The 13,256-nt window shown below is 40.0% G+C and overlaps 2 protein-coding genes across 3 annotated transcripts; both read right to left on the bottom strand.

The window, feature by feature from the left end:
• Positions 1-307: 307 nt before the first annotated feature.
• On the bottom strand, positions 308-3,915 carry LOC122089742 (receptor-like protein kinase ANXUR1). Its single transcript, XM_042659437.1, has one exon. It carries the CDS (start codon positions 3,346-3,348, stop codon positions 736-738), a length of 2,613 nt encoding a protein of 870 aa, XP_042515371.1. The 5' UTR covers positions 3,349-3,915; the 3' UTR covers positions 308-735.
• Positions 3,916-6,006: 2,091 nt separating this feature from the next.
• LOC122057221 (acyl-CoA-binding domain-containing protein 4-like) lies at positions 6,007-11,338 on the bottom strand. 2 transcript variants are annotated; one of them, XM_042619248.1, is made up of 10 exons: positions 11,147-11,338; positions 10,750-10,887; positions 8,797-9,324; positions 8,606-8,671; positions 8,346-8,512; positions 7,734-7,890; positions 7,554-7,644; positions 7,018-7,448; positions 6,798-6,902; positions 6,007-6,709 (listed from the first exon to the last, which is right to left on the bottom strand). In XM_042619248.1, exons 1-10 carry the CDS (start codon positions 11,312-11,314, stop codon positions 6,419-6,421), a joined length of 2,142 nt encoding a protein of 713 aa, XP_042475182.1. In that variant the 5' UTR covers positions 11,315-11,338; the 3' UTR covers positions 6,007-6,418. The 2 variants fall into 2 exon arrangements, with proteins under 2 accessions (XP_042475182.1, XP_042475191.1); XM_042619257.1 differs by lacking the exon at positions 11,147-11,338 and having other exon boundaries at positions 10,750-11,137.
• Between the last annotated feature and the right edge of the window lie 1,918 nt (positions 11,339-13,256).

Here is a 13,256-nt window from a genome sequence, read left to right as displayed (position 1 = left end):
CCATTTGTCAAATTTCATAATCTAATTTAATCAAATATCCTATTTTATGGTGGTATTGATCTTGTATATGTTCATGCTTGTGTACTGATACTCTAGAATTATTGTGCATTCTCCTAACTCTTAGATTTGTCGATCTTGTGATTTCTGAAAAAAAAATCAACTTCCATTTGTTACATGGATGACTACCCTAAATAAAAACATTAAAAAATAGGAAAAAAAAAAAAAAAAAAAGAACTCACTTGAGGTACACAACATGATTATATGAAAATAGGAATCTTACATGGAAAACTTTTAGTTCTCAAAAAGATTGAGAAAAATTAAGAATCTATAAAACACAAAAAATGATTGGGTACTAGAAGTTCCAAAACCTTTCTTCTAGAGAAACAATGGGTATTTTTTTTTGTTAAATTATGCAAATAAACAAATTAAATGTTCTACAGACAATACATTTTGTAATATGAGATTACAGACATTAGAAATTGCAGACAAGGGTAGGTTATATAAGCCATAGTACTAATTTTGATTAAGTTGCCATATCTAGAGTGATTAACTCGGTAAGGACTGTCAACTTAAAGCACAGAAGAACAAGAGAAAACAAATACATGGTACTATCATACTCCGGGGTGACCCAAAATTTTTTTTTTGCAGGAATCATGGATACCCATATTAGCTTCATCATCGTCGTCCCTATCTCATTCTAGTAGCACAGAAAACATCAATGGAGGATAGTCCTTCTTACCGTCCCTGTGGATGTATGAGCTGTGAGAACACCACACTTGAGTTTTCCTCTGTACCATCATTCAAGTTGGTTTCCTGGATACCCATATCAGTCTGGCTTGGTTTATGTGTCTCCTTCTCATCACTGTAAGCCACTCCATCAGGGTTCTCCTGCAATTGAAGTGCGAACTCAAGATTCCACAGAACATCTCCCATGGAAGGACGATCAATCCCTTGGTCAGACAAGCATTTCTCTGCTGCATCTGCAAATTTCTTTAAGCATTCTGGGTTGATCTTTCCCTTGAGATGAGGATCGATTATGTCTTCCAGAATTCCCTTTTTCTGGCAGTGTAAAGCCCAATCTGCAAGACTTACTTGTTCCTTAGCAAGGGTAGGATTGAGGGCTGGCCTTGCACATAAGACCTCAAACAGAACAACCCCAAATGAGTAGACATCAGATTTCTCTGTCAATTGCTGTCGCCGGAAGTACTCAGGATCCAAGTATCCAAAGCTACCTTTCACCACTGTACTAACATGTGTTTGATTCAGGTTTGGACCAGTTTTGGAAAGCCCAAAATCTGAAACCTTTGCTACCCAATGTTCATCCAAGAGAATGTTTGTGGTTTTCACATCTCTGTGGATGATTGTGTATTTAGCACCAGTGTGAAGGTAGTGAAGCCCTCTGGCTGCACCAATACAGATCTCCAACCTCTGCTTCCATGAAAGAATAGTTTTGTTACCCTTATACAGATGCTCCCTGAGAGTTCCATGAGCCATGTGATCATACACCAAGATCATCTCATCGTCCTCTTCGCAATACCCAATCAAGGAAACCAAATGTCTGTGTCTTAGCTTAGAAAGCATCTCGATTTCAGTCTGGAACTCATGAATTCCTTGTTCTGAAGATGGGTTTGCTCTTTTAATGGCTACCTTGGTTGTTCCTCCATCAATAACCCCTTTATAGACCTTCCCGAAACCTCCAACACCTATAATTTGAGACTCATCAAAGTTCTTGGTAGCTTTTTTTATCTCTGCGAAGGAGAAATGCCGGCAAAGGGAAACGGCCAAGGAAGAAATATGGCTACTCGTGCAGCTTTTCCCAGAGATTGTGGATTTAGTAGTACTACTGGTGTGGGAGTTTCCATACAGAGGCAACCAACCAGAAGTACTAGTAGAACGTTCAACTCCAATATCTCTTTTTTTCCTTTGGTAGATGGCAATGCAAACAGCAGCGACGACAACAGCAGCGGCGCCGCCCGCAGCGCCACCGATCACATTAGCTTTCTGGTTAGATGAGCTCGATGGAGCAAAACTCCTTTCGGGTTCAGCCTCAGCCTTGACCATCATATCCGAAAGCTCAGGATTTGGCCCAGCCAAGTCCCCTTTAGTTCCATTCATCTTGAAGATCTCCATTCCATTAAGGATAGCATCGTAGAACTCAGGCTTCAATTGCACGGCGGGACGCAACGCCACCCAGAGCTCCTCGTCTTCCACCTTCGTGTCTTGTACGTACACAGCGAAATCTTTATACACCGGCACTCCTTTGGAACCTGCCCACACTATCACATCAGCTGCATCATCAGCCGTCTGATTATTGATGAAAATCTCAAAGGATCTCTGATTGATCTTTGTCATGGAGAGCTCACAGAAGTGTAATCTAACGACGTAAGTGAAATTTGCATCCACTTGGAAAACCCAAGTTAGATTGTAATTCTGATTGACCTTTCCATCGGGGCCCATCGTCCTTGATGTACTGTATACATCCAATGGCGCTACGTATTCTCGTGTCTCTTTGGAGTAGTGGATCGAAACGTTCTTATCAGCTTCTCCTGTAATTCCGACGCCGGCGCCGAACACGTAAGGAGAATCGTCAAACCATGTCCGGCTAAGACCACCAGAATCGTTGGTAGGGGGAATGAAACTCCCACCAACGTTAAGCCTAAACATCGTCTGCAAAGGTGCGATTCCAAGGTCAATGGATTGGTCGGAGTACCCAACCATGTCGGAGAAACCAACCATTATCGCCGATGAGAACAAATCCGGAGAAGGAATTACTTCGATTCCATTGATGAAAGCATAAGAACCTTTGTACAGGGGAGAGGGTGAGAAAGTGATTTTAATTTTACCGTCTGTGGACACCGGGAGGGAGAATTCTCTGAGAATGTAAGCCTGAGACAGAGCTTTTGCAGTAATGGAGGCACTGAAATTTTTTAGGACCGTAATCCCGTTAGCGATTACTGCAAAATATGCATCAGAGGAGTTCAGACTGCTGTAATCCGATGGGTAGAAGTGGAGCCTGATATAGTGACGATGCTTTGGTGAAACCTTGAAGACGTAAGAGGATTCGTTTGTGAAAATTCTTGCAGACATGTAAGGGACTGTGGAAGGCAGAGATGGGTCTTGGATTTCGGCCTTGGCAGAGATGGAATCGTCTGCGGCGGATGAAAGGTACTTGGTATCTGAATCCCATTTACGGCCATCCGCATCTTTTTGTCCATTATTTTCAGCACCACAGTTCAGGATAAACGATATTGAATTGGACTTGGCGTCATTGGAAGCACAGATGGAATTACAGATCAAAGAGAAGAGAACAAGAGAAAATAAGAGATGGGTTGTCTTGATTCTTCTCATGGTTTTGGGGTCCGTGAGAGATCTGAGAATTGGGAGAAAGGTGATTTTGTGGCGTACAGGAAAAATTATTCCCTTTTCCTGTACCGCCAGAAAACAGGGGAAACGAATTCTGGGCTTTCTTCTTATCTTATTCAATCAATCTATACCATCTTTCCCCATCTCGAGATCGAACCAGGGAGAAGGGAGAAGACAACGAAGAACAACAACAATGATCTAATATTCCAGATTATTTTTTTTTTCCTTCTTCTTTTTTTCCATTGTTTCCGTTCCATTGAACATTGATTGAGGAGAAGCGTCAGTTGGAAATGAACGAAGGAGAATGTAAACCGAAATCCGGTAGCATTGATTGGTCATAAAACCAGAGATGAACGGATTCTCCATTAAAAGCGGTAGGCAGAACTGAAAATGGCGAAGAGCGTCTTCAATCTTCCTATACTTTTCCTTTCTATAGGTTCCATCCTTAATAGTATAGTTCAGCCCAGCCTTGGCCATTCGAGCCCAGTTCTGACAAAGGTTCTAGCAGGCTTGGCCGGAACAGGAGACCTTGGCCAGGCTGGGCTGGAGGCCCAGTAAGCATCCGTTCGTTGGGACGATCAGGGTATGTATCTTATCACATAGGGATGCCATCCCCAATGTCCCCTTAATCATCGGATGCGCACTTGGGACCATAGAGTGATCTCACAACTGGGGTAGACCTTGAGATACATGCTCGAGTCCTCCCAGCTGTGAGATCACTCTCTCATTCTTGGGCTCTATGGAGAGGAGTCGGATCCTTTAGAAATATAAAAATTATTGTTTATTTCATTACGAACAAATTTAATGTCTTTTGCTAAACATTAAATAACTTCACTTTGTGATTCTTATTTTTTCATGTGATCAACCTTGTTCTGCATGAAAGTTGAAATGTTTTCAATACACTTTATTAGTCTCCATCAAAATCGATACTCATATGGATAGGCCATATCAGGTCGTATTCAATACATTTGCCCCTAAAGATATTGATATGAGATTTTTCTTTTACTATCTTTCCCTGTCCCAGTTTTGACATCACCGATACAATTTTTTTTTTCTTGCCCTTCTCTATTTCGATAACACTAATATAATATGAACAAGTATCATTATCAGTATTGGTATTGGCCAATGCCAATACCAATGGATAGGATTTCTCTTCATAAAGCCCAAGAAACAGAGAATGATCCCACAGTTGGGGTGATCTCAGGACACGTACCCAGGTCTTCCCAATAGTAAGATCACTCTCTAATCCTGAGCTCCATGGAGAAAAACCGGGCCCAATACTAATACAAGCAATTCGATCTCGATACCTAAAAGGCTTTAACCTTTAGTGAGTGATAGACACTATCTAGCTTCTCTCTCTCTCTCTCCCCCTTCCTCGTATATATCCAAACATGGACCTAGTGTTCTTTTCTTCTCTTCCCTTCCCATACTGTGGCAAACAAACACACCCTTAATTGTGGTTTCCTCCAAATAAAAAGCAACGTGGCATAACAGAAAGAGTGAACCAGCACAGAATCAGAGAATGGATGGACAAACGTGGGGGACTCTATCCCATATCATATCAAATCCTCTTTAAAATCAAATCTGGGCCAGTACGAAATTCACACGCACCTCATCCAAAGCTCGGCCAACTTTTGGTCTGCCAGAGAGTAAGATTGGACAACAACGAGCCCACAAACACACACAACGTACGACCTGTGGGGACCACCACGGAAAAAGAAAATTAGGTATCCATCCATCCATCCACCTGAAGAGAAAAAATAAACAAAAGACAGGTGGTCAGGTCCGACTTGTACACGTGGATGACTTGATTGACGTATGAAGAGACGTCTTATCAGATACGACGGGACATGAGTTATAGAGAGAGAGTGATACAGATCAGAGTGGGGCCGAAAGCGACCCCTCTCCCCACCCTCTCTGTTCTTACACAGCAACGCGCGGGAAGCGCGGGAGCTTTTCCCCCTTTCACCCCCTGCGTCCAATGTCAGTCGACTCACACCCACCAAATCTTTTTCAGTCCTTTATGTGGGACCCACACAATTCACAAAACTAAAACCTCAGACCAACCGACACAACCTTCCGAAAGCAAGGATACAGGAATCTGTGGTTTCGGATCCCATTGGATTCCTTATACCCGATGTCCGATATTGGATTTGATGATTCGATATGAATATATCAATTGAAGGATAAAAACGTTTGCTCTGCATTTGCTACGTTTTATAAGGAGTTTTTTCGTTCTATGATTACGGAAGGAGTTTTTTCGTTCTATGGTAACGGAAGAATGCGTTTGATACATTTAGGATGTGTCTTGTTTTTTCTTTCTAACAAAATGTGAAAAAAAAAAAAACCAAAAAATATATATTTTACATAAAAATTAAAATTTCTGTTTTTGACACGAAACATTTCCACAAATCTTACCTAACGCAACCTTAATACAATCAATTAGCCCTAAGAAGGAGGTATCAATCAAGAGACTAAAACTCGAGACCTCCCAGTAAGTGTACCCACATCTTCACCAAATCGACCAATTCAAATCAGAGTTGGTCAAGACCGATCCTAATTCATACAAGCTTATTATGGTTGCAAAATGTTCTTGCACACTTCCACTATAAAGAAACTGACGAAAAACAAGGAGATCTCATATCAAGCATAATGCTAATTGACTAATCATAAGCAACCGATTAGTAAACTTATTGAAGGAAATGCTCAAAGCAACAGTCCAACCTCAGTGGGATTACATATACAGTAGAACCATTACATGTGTGTCAGAGATTTTGGCTTATACAACCTTCACCTTCTCACTTTCAAGAACAGACATTTGAGATCATAACTCTCAATGATCAAGCATGTAATAGAAGAAAGTGTTGGAGATCCAGAAAAATCTCAAGTGCAGCTGATCTGAAAACTAACTTTGCTATACCCTGGATCCTCAATCCTCAAACCTCAAACCTCAAATCTGAAATTCTATCTTCTTGTCAAACTACTCCAGTTACAAAACATGAAATTTTGGTCATACATTGATATTCACTAACTTGGGGTGATTCCAAATAACTAGCTAAGTTCCACCATGACCACTTCCAGGTCCTCCAAGTGTTAAAACTACCCCTTGAAGATCACTACTATGTTTCAAAGCTTTGCTCATAGATGGGGTAACCCTAACTGGAGATGGTTGGGTTTGTCTGATTTGATGACCAGATTCTGGCTTAGCAAATGTCAGTGGCTGCTTTCGGACACAAGCTGGACCTGTGAAATTTGAATTCAGATGTGGTTGTGAGAGAGTGAGTGGACTAGTTAGAGATGATGGATTCTGGGGATGGATTGATCCTCTTGAGACTATCCCAGGTCCCTGCAATGATGGTGCAGAGCAAGTTAGCCAAACACAGAAGTTCAGTTTTCTCCAAGAAACTAAGACAAGATTTGGTGTAAAAGCCTACAGGTGCAAATAAGACCCCTCTAAGGATCATCCCATTGACATTCACAGTCATTAGGTATCCTGAATCAAAAGCTCCATCTACTTTCCCTCGGATCTCAGCACCAATCTGCGAAGGAAAATTGAGCAATAAGCGTGATTGATAAAACAAAATCAGAATTCAACAACTGAAGGTGGTGGACTTGGCAATGTTTAATTGCAAAAGAAACCAGGGGGTGGCCTACCAAGGTATGCATCGTCTCCAAGGGCTTCTGTTCTGCTGCCTGACAATGCACTCCTTCCCTGCCACTGTGGACCAAGTGAAGAAACTGTCCAGGAGCTTCTGGTTTTGGTTGTCTTTGATGTTCTCCTCCCATGAAATGAAGACCTTGGGGACCTCTTTTGATATAATTTGTCTGATCCACTTGGTTATTTGCAATATTACTACACTGACAATTGCTTGTGTTTTGATTACGCTGCTTAAACAATCCAAAGGAATGTGGGACCAGGACAGCGTCAGGAGCAGAGATCGAGAGTTTTTGAACTGGGTTTTGCTCTTGATCAGATTGGGATGGTGATGAGTTCTGGGAGAGTGAAAGAGAATGCTCTTCTTGTTCTGATTCACTCTCCCTGGTCTTTGAGTCCCCCGTCCTCCTCCTCTTTGGATGCACATTGTCTGAAGAGAGATATTTATGGCAGTAACTCTTTTAAGTATTATTTTTCTAAGTCTGCATGTGGATATAACAAAACCAAACAACCAATAAACCATTCTACAACCAACCTAAATTAGATAGAAGAGAGTTCTTTGGTTCAGATTCTGCTTCTGGAGGACTCCGGTTTAGTTCCGCCTTATCCATAACAATCATGTTTTTCTGCAACAAAGTAAATGATGATAAGTTTTAATTTATTTTCATTAATTGAACTAATCATCAACAGAAGTCCATGTTTCCGAATTTCTTACCCACTTATTCTCAGTTCCCCTTGTAAACCTCTTCTTTTCCTGGTTCCACTGATTACCGAATATCTTGCACAAGGAAATGTTGTAACGGCCATAAGGATGCTCACCTCCAAGCTGCAATATGATTAACTCATTGAGAGGACGCTCATCCTCTCCACACCTGCAAAATTACAACCAGAAATAAACAGAACATTTATGAATCAAGCCCTTCAAGAGAAGAATACACTCGGGAAGCTGGAGGATGCAACCTACGTTCTCTATCTCGGTAAATGAAATGCAGTTCATGGTCCTACTAAGGAAACCTCATTTTCCAAAACCACCAAAATCAGATGACATGGACAAATACTGTATTTTTACTTTGAACAGCAAAGTAAACAAAAAGCGCTATAAAAACATAGTGGTGGTGATTATATTTGTCCGAGGGGATGAAACTTCTGAACTAAAAGGTATATTTCGAGAACCCATCAGATAGCCACATGTGAGAAATGGGGAGGATAGTTTACTTCTCCACAATCCACATACATGGTACACTCAGTAAGAAGAGATGCTGTACCTCTAATAGAAAAATGCAAAATTGCCTATGAGAACTCCGATAGAAATGCTAACCCAACTTACCCTCCATAGATGGCAATGTCTGAGTTCGTAACCACTGCAGTATGGGAGAACCTCCCCTGGGGTTTCTGGCCCCCTACGTCAAGCTGACTCCATGAACAAGTACTAACATCAAGGACCCAAACATCGTTATAGTAATGCTTATCTCCAACACCACCGATGACATAAACCTGCAAATCATGGAAGAGATTGTGAGGCATTATCCCTATGCCAGAGTTTCAGTTCATAACTCTTTGTTAATATTTGTTTGAGATGTAACTTGCCTTAGTCCCGAAATTTACAGATGCATGACCCGCTCTAACTCCGGGTGAAGATCCCTGAACTACCAACTATAACAAATTGAATATCAGTAAGATACAAGAGAGGGGGCCACACATTGGGAAGAGAGGTTTTCTCTGTAAAGAAAGTTGATGATTTAACTTGAAACAAAGTGAGCAAAGGTGTAGGGGCTTACCTTTGACCAAGTCAGTGTATCCATATTGAGAACATCAACATCTCCATGATACCGATCACCACAGTCCCCGCCATAAACAAGAAGTTTGTTGTTAATTCCAACAGCCGTATGACTGTCCCTTGGGGCTGGAAGATCACCATTCACCTTGGGATAAGCCCATCTCATGACATTGAGATCTAGAATATGCAAGTCATTCAGGTAATTCCCTTCCCCTTCCCCGCTGCCCCCAAATATCACTAGTTTATCATCATCAATGATTGTCGCAGTATGACTTTCACGGGGGGAAGGTGGGACCCCTTCACATTTGGGTCTAGTCCACTCTTTTGTCCTAAGATCCAATATATGAAGGTCATTCACCTTCCTAGAACCATTTGTACCCCCAAACACTATCATCCTGTGTCCCACAAGAACTGCACTGTGGCTATCTCTTGTTCCAGGCTGTTGGCCTGTGGTGACAAGGGTGTTCCAAGCCATGGTTCCAAGGTCAAGCATTAGTACATCACTGAAATGCAACCCGCCGCAACATCCCTGAAATAGGAAGTGGAAAATGCTAATTTAAACTTACTATGGGAATAGAGACTGCTTACTTCTAGAGAGGGAGATCCAAGGTTTATCCTAAGGTGGCACCTAAAAAAGATCTCACACATAAAATTTGGCCAAATTAAGAATCAGTGGCCATCCTGTCCATAGACATCATTTGAAGCTATTTACTTTGAAACAAATCTCACCTTATACCACTATCCCCAACATCAAAAGAACACAAATATATTAAATGGTTAAAGCCATAGGTCAGGGAGAATGGTTCAGATTTTCTTGACTGTAAGCCACATTGTTAAGATGTTACCAAATAAATTCTCTGCTATTACAAAAGCAGCTTAGATATACTATTTTCAAAGTGAGTTCAAAGAAGTAAGAATCTCTCTCTCTCTCTCTCTGGCTCTGTGTATGGGCTGTGTGTGTGTGTGTGTGTGTTTTTTTTTTTTTTTTTTTGGGGGGGGGTGGGTGGAACTAAAGTGAAAGGAATTAAACTACTCATTTCACCCTCCAAAAAAAAAAATATATATATATATATATAAATAAATAAAAGAGAACAATGATAATAATAATCGGCACCAGACAACTAAGATCAAAGGAAGCTGCACAAAACGATGAAGAGTTTGGGTTTAATAAAACAAACCAAAATCTTAGGTTAAAAACAAAACAGAAAATAAAAAAATGCATACAACTAAAAATCTCCATCAAGTGCAATTATCTTCTGAAAATCATTCAATTTTGCTAGAAAAGAAAAGCTTTAGAACAGGTCCTAATAGATAAAAACCCTGAAGACAGAGATAAATTAGCTGCTATAAATAATAAAAATAAAAAATAAAAGCAACTCTCTGCTTCTTACCCAAGAAGCCTCTATCACACTTGAACGGGGGTAAAGATAGGAAAGGGGAGGTTGTCTTGTTCCTATTTAACATCAAGGACAAAACAATATATCAAAGAAATTAAAATCTACGTAAATTGAAGAAGATGGCAAAGGAAAAAAGGAAAGGAAGAAGAGAAAACATAGAGATTTAATTGGAGATGAACAGAAACAGAAGAATTAACACAAGTGGAAACTTGTATCGCCATCACAAACTACCAATCGACTATTTTTGTTATATAAAGAGTAAAGACATACTCCAAGGGTCTTATTCAAGAACACTGGTGAACAAAGAAAAAAGAAAAAAAACAGAAAGGGACTAAGCCTGGTAAAAATTATAATCCATTACTCAGATATAACCCATCTTCCAGACAATAATAGCATAAGAAATTATCAAAGCAAAGAGAAACACAGAGAGACCCAGAAACAAAAATAAATAAATTTACCATGTTCCAAATGAAATCAAAGTACCCTAATAAGCAAATCGAAAAGAAAGGGAAGGAAAGAAAATTCAAGTTCATGGGTTTCTCAATAACTATACATACCCCAAAAACATAAACAACCCCATTAGAATAACAAGCTGAATGCCCCCATCTCTCTGAAGGATTGAAGCCCAAAACCTTTGGATACAACCACATTGCCTTCTTCACGGCTTCACCTCCTAAGGAACCCATCATCCTTTTCTGCAACCACAGCTTTTTAATTCAATTCCTACACCCTATTTGATGAGGAAAAGCAAGTAATAAGGGGTGAATGAAGGAAGAAATGGTCAAAAGAACATGAACAAGCCAAGTGAGATATCAGAAATCAGTGTCTACAGACAAGAAAAGATGGGCGCTTTCAAGTCGAAACTACTGTGTCAACCAACCAAAAACAGAAGGTGGTAGTGATAGAAATATTTATTTCTTAGTAAAAACTTGGGTTATTTGAAAATTAGCATACATTTGTACATGGATACTGGATAGATAGAATTGAAGAGTATAAGAAGTGATGTAAAATCATGGGAGTTTGACTGTTGAGACTCTGACTCAGAGAGCAAATTAGAGGAGAGAGAGAGAGGGGGAGAGGGTGGGTGCGTGTGTGCATGGGAATATGTGTAGGCTCTAACATCTCACGTTTCTCTGTAACAAATTTATTGTGTTTTGTTTCTTTGCCTTTTCTTTTTTCACTTGTCCAACTGAAAATGATGGAAGGGTGGGTGCATCCTATTGTGGGAAATGATGGGGAACTGGGGAAGGCAATGCCCTTAGGGGTTTGAGGTTTGGTGGCTAGGGTTTTCAAGAAAGAAAAATTTATGCTTTTTCACAATAAAAAACTAATAAAGCATCATTAATTTACATATATTTGGGATTGATGGATGGGAAATTGTTTCTCTCCCTCTCTCTCTCTTTCTCTCTCATAACTTTCAATGAAGGTTATTGATGTGGATCTAGAAATGTCCCTTCTCAAGGGTCCTGGGAAAGCGTGGGACACTGGGGACCTGTGGGGTTTTGTGTTTGGGAAAATTTTTAAGTTTTTGGGAAATGGGTTAGGGTTGTTTCTCTCAAAATGTTGGGATTTTCCCTGCAATGGGAAAAGGGCCTGTTCTCATTTCTCGATTTCTCTTCTCCCCTTCCCCCTTTGTGGGTTTTGCATCTACAGTACTATTCCTTCTAATTAGTCTTATTGTTCCATGAGTGAGATCATGAGTTCATGACTATGAGAGAAACGTACTTCATTATCAGTTTGCTGTAGCCGAGTTGCTTACTTTTGCAAGGAGGGGAAGTTTCTCTACGAATCCAAATGATACCAACTATGGTGGTCTGGAAAAAAAAAAAAAACTGTTATTTGTGAGAGAGTGCAGTTTCAACTATGGTGGTATTTTTTTTTTCAGGAGGGCGTACTGAGCATTTTACCCCATGTGTTAAGCATAGGGCTACGCTCTTTCACAAAAAAATATTTCCTTTTTTGTTTTGGTGCAAATGTCTCCATTTTAGGGTTTTGGCAATGGGTATTAATGGCTGACATTAATATTGATATCTTGATCTATACTAGAATGATGATCATGATATGATATAAGCATAGGATAAATGGTAAAAGTATGGTACCATATCAAAATCTTTGTTGGCAAAAACATTCATATAATTGATATATGAGAAAATTGCATTGCCACCCCCTGAACTTTGGTCCTTATTCAACGTCACCCCTTGGACTTTTCGAAACGTCAAAGCCACCCCCTAAAAATTCAAAAAATTCCAAATCAGTCCCTGCTGTTAGCCGACCGTGTTAAATGAATGAAAACCGGTTAGTTTTTTTATAATATACCCAAAATACCCCCACCTATTGTGAGAGGACAATATTGCCCTCTCTTTTATTTGCATCTTCTAAACCCATCTCCCATCTCTCATCTCACTCCTCTCACTCACTCGGTCGGACAAGAAGAAGAAGACAACGACGATACGGTAACCTGCAACTCAATCCATCCCTCCGGCGTGCGATTCTCCCCCCTCTGGCGTGCAAAGCTCTCCCCCCTCCAGCGTCCGAACCTCTCTCCCAAGGTATGTAGGGTTCGGCTTCATCTTCTTCTTGGGCATTTAGGGTTCTTCTTCCTTAGTTAATCTAGGGTTTATATCCTATGGAATACTGGAGATGGGGATTTTTAATTTTCATTTAGGATTGATTAAGTAGTGTAATAGCATCTAGAAGATGCAATTTTCTCTTATATAAATGTATACATTTTATTTTTTTTAAACATTCATCTGGCCAGATTGTTCATTTCATTCTGAATGGATTCATCCGATTTTTATTGTTTAATATTTGGTATAGTTCCTCTCGCTATTTCTAGTTAAATTTGATTTACACAATGGAATCTTCACCCTTTTTCCCCTCTTACATTACTTTCGTCTATTAAGGTTTTGACTGAAGCAGGGTTTCCTCTATTGAAACTACATTGTTCATGTTGTTCTGCACTGAAAAAAAAAAAAATTCACTTGTTCCAATTTTTGTTTAATCATAAATCTTCATTAGGTTTGATTTTGTCATTATTTAATTTTATTTTGAATTTAATTTTCAC

Source organism: Macadamia integrifolia, chromosome 2 (assembly GCF_013358625.1).
Source record: "Macadamia integrifolia cultivar HAES 741 chromosome 2, SCU_Mint_v3, whole genome shotgun sequence".
NCBI classification, from domain to species: domain Eukaryota; kingdom Viridiplantae; phylum Streptophyta; class Magnoliopsida; order Proteales; family Proteaceae; genus Macadamia; species Macadamia integrifolia.
This window is presented reverse-complemented; position numbering and strand designations above follow the sequence as displayed.

What these genes read in the sequence shown, in the direction of transcription:
- LOC122089742 (XM_042659437.1), bottom strand. Translation starts at nt 3,348, where the DNA reads ATGAGAAGAATCAAGACAACCCATCTCTTATTTTCTCTTGTTCTCTTC.
- LOC122057221 (XM_042619248.1), bottom strand. Translation starts at nt 11,314, where the DNA reads ATGTTAGAGCCTACACATATTCCCATGCACACACGCACCCACCCTCTC. An exon ending in CTCTCTTCTATCTAATTTAG is followed by an intron (nt 7,449 to 7,553) that starts GTTGGTTGTAGA and finishes ATCTCTCTTCAG; the next exon opens with ACAATGTGCATCCAAAGAGG. An exon ending in TGGAGACGATGCATACCTTG is followed by an intron (nt 6,903 to 7,017) that starts GTAGGCCACCCC and finishes TTTCCTTCGCAG; the next exon opens with ATTGGTGCTGAGATCCGAGG.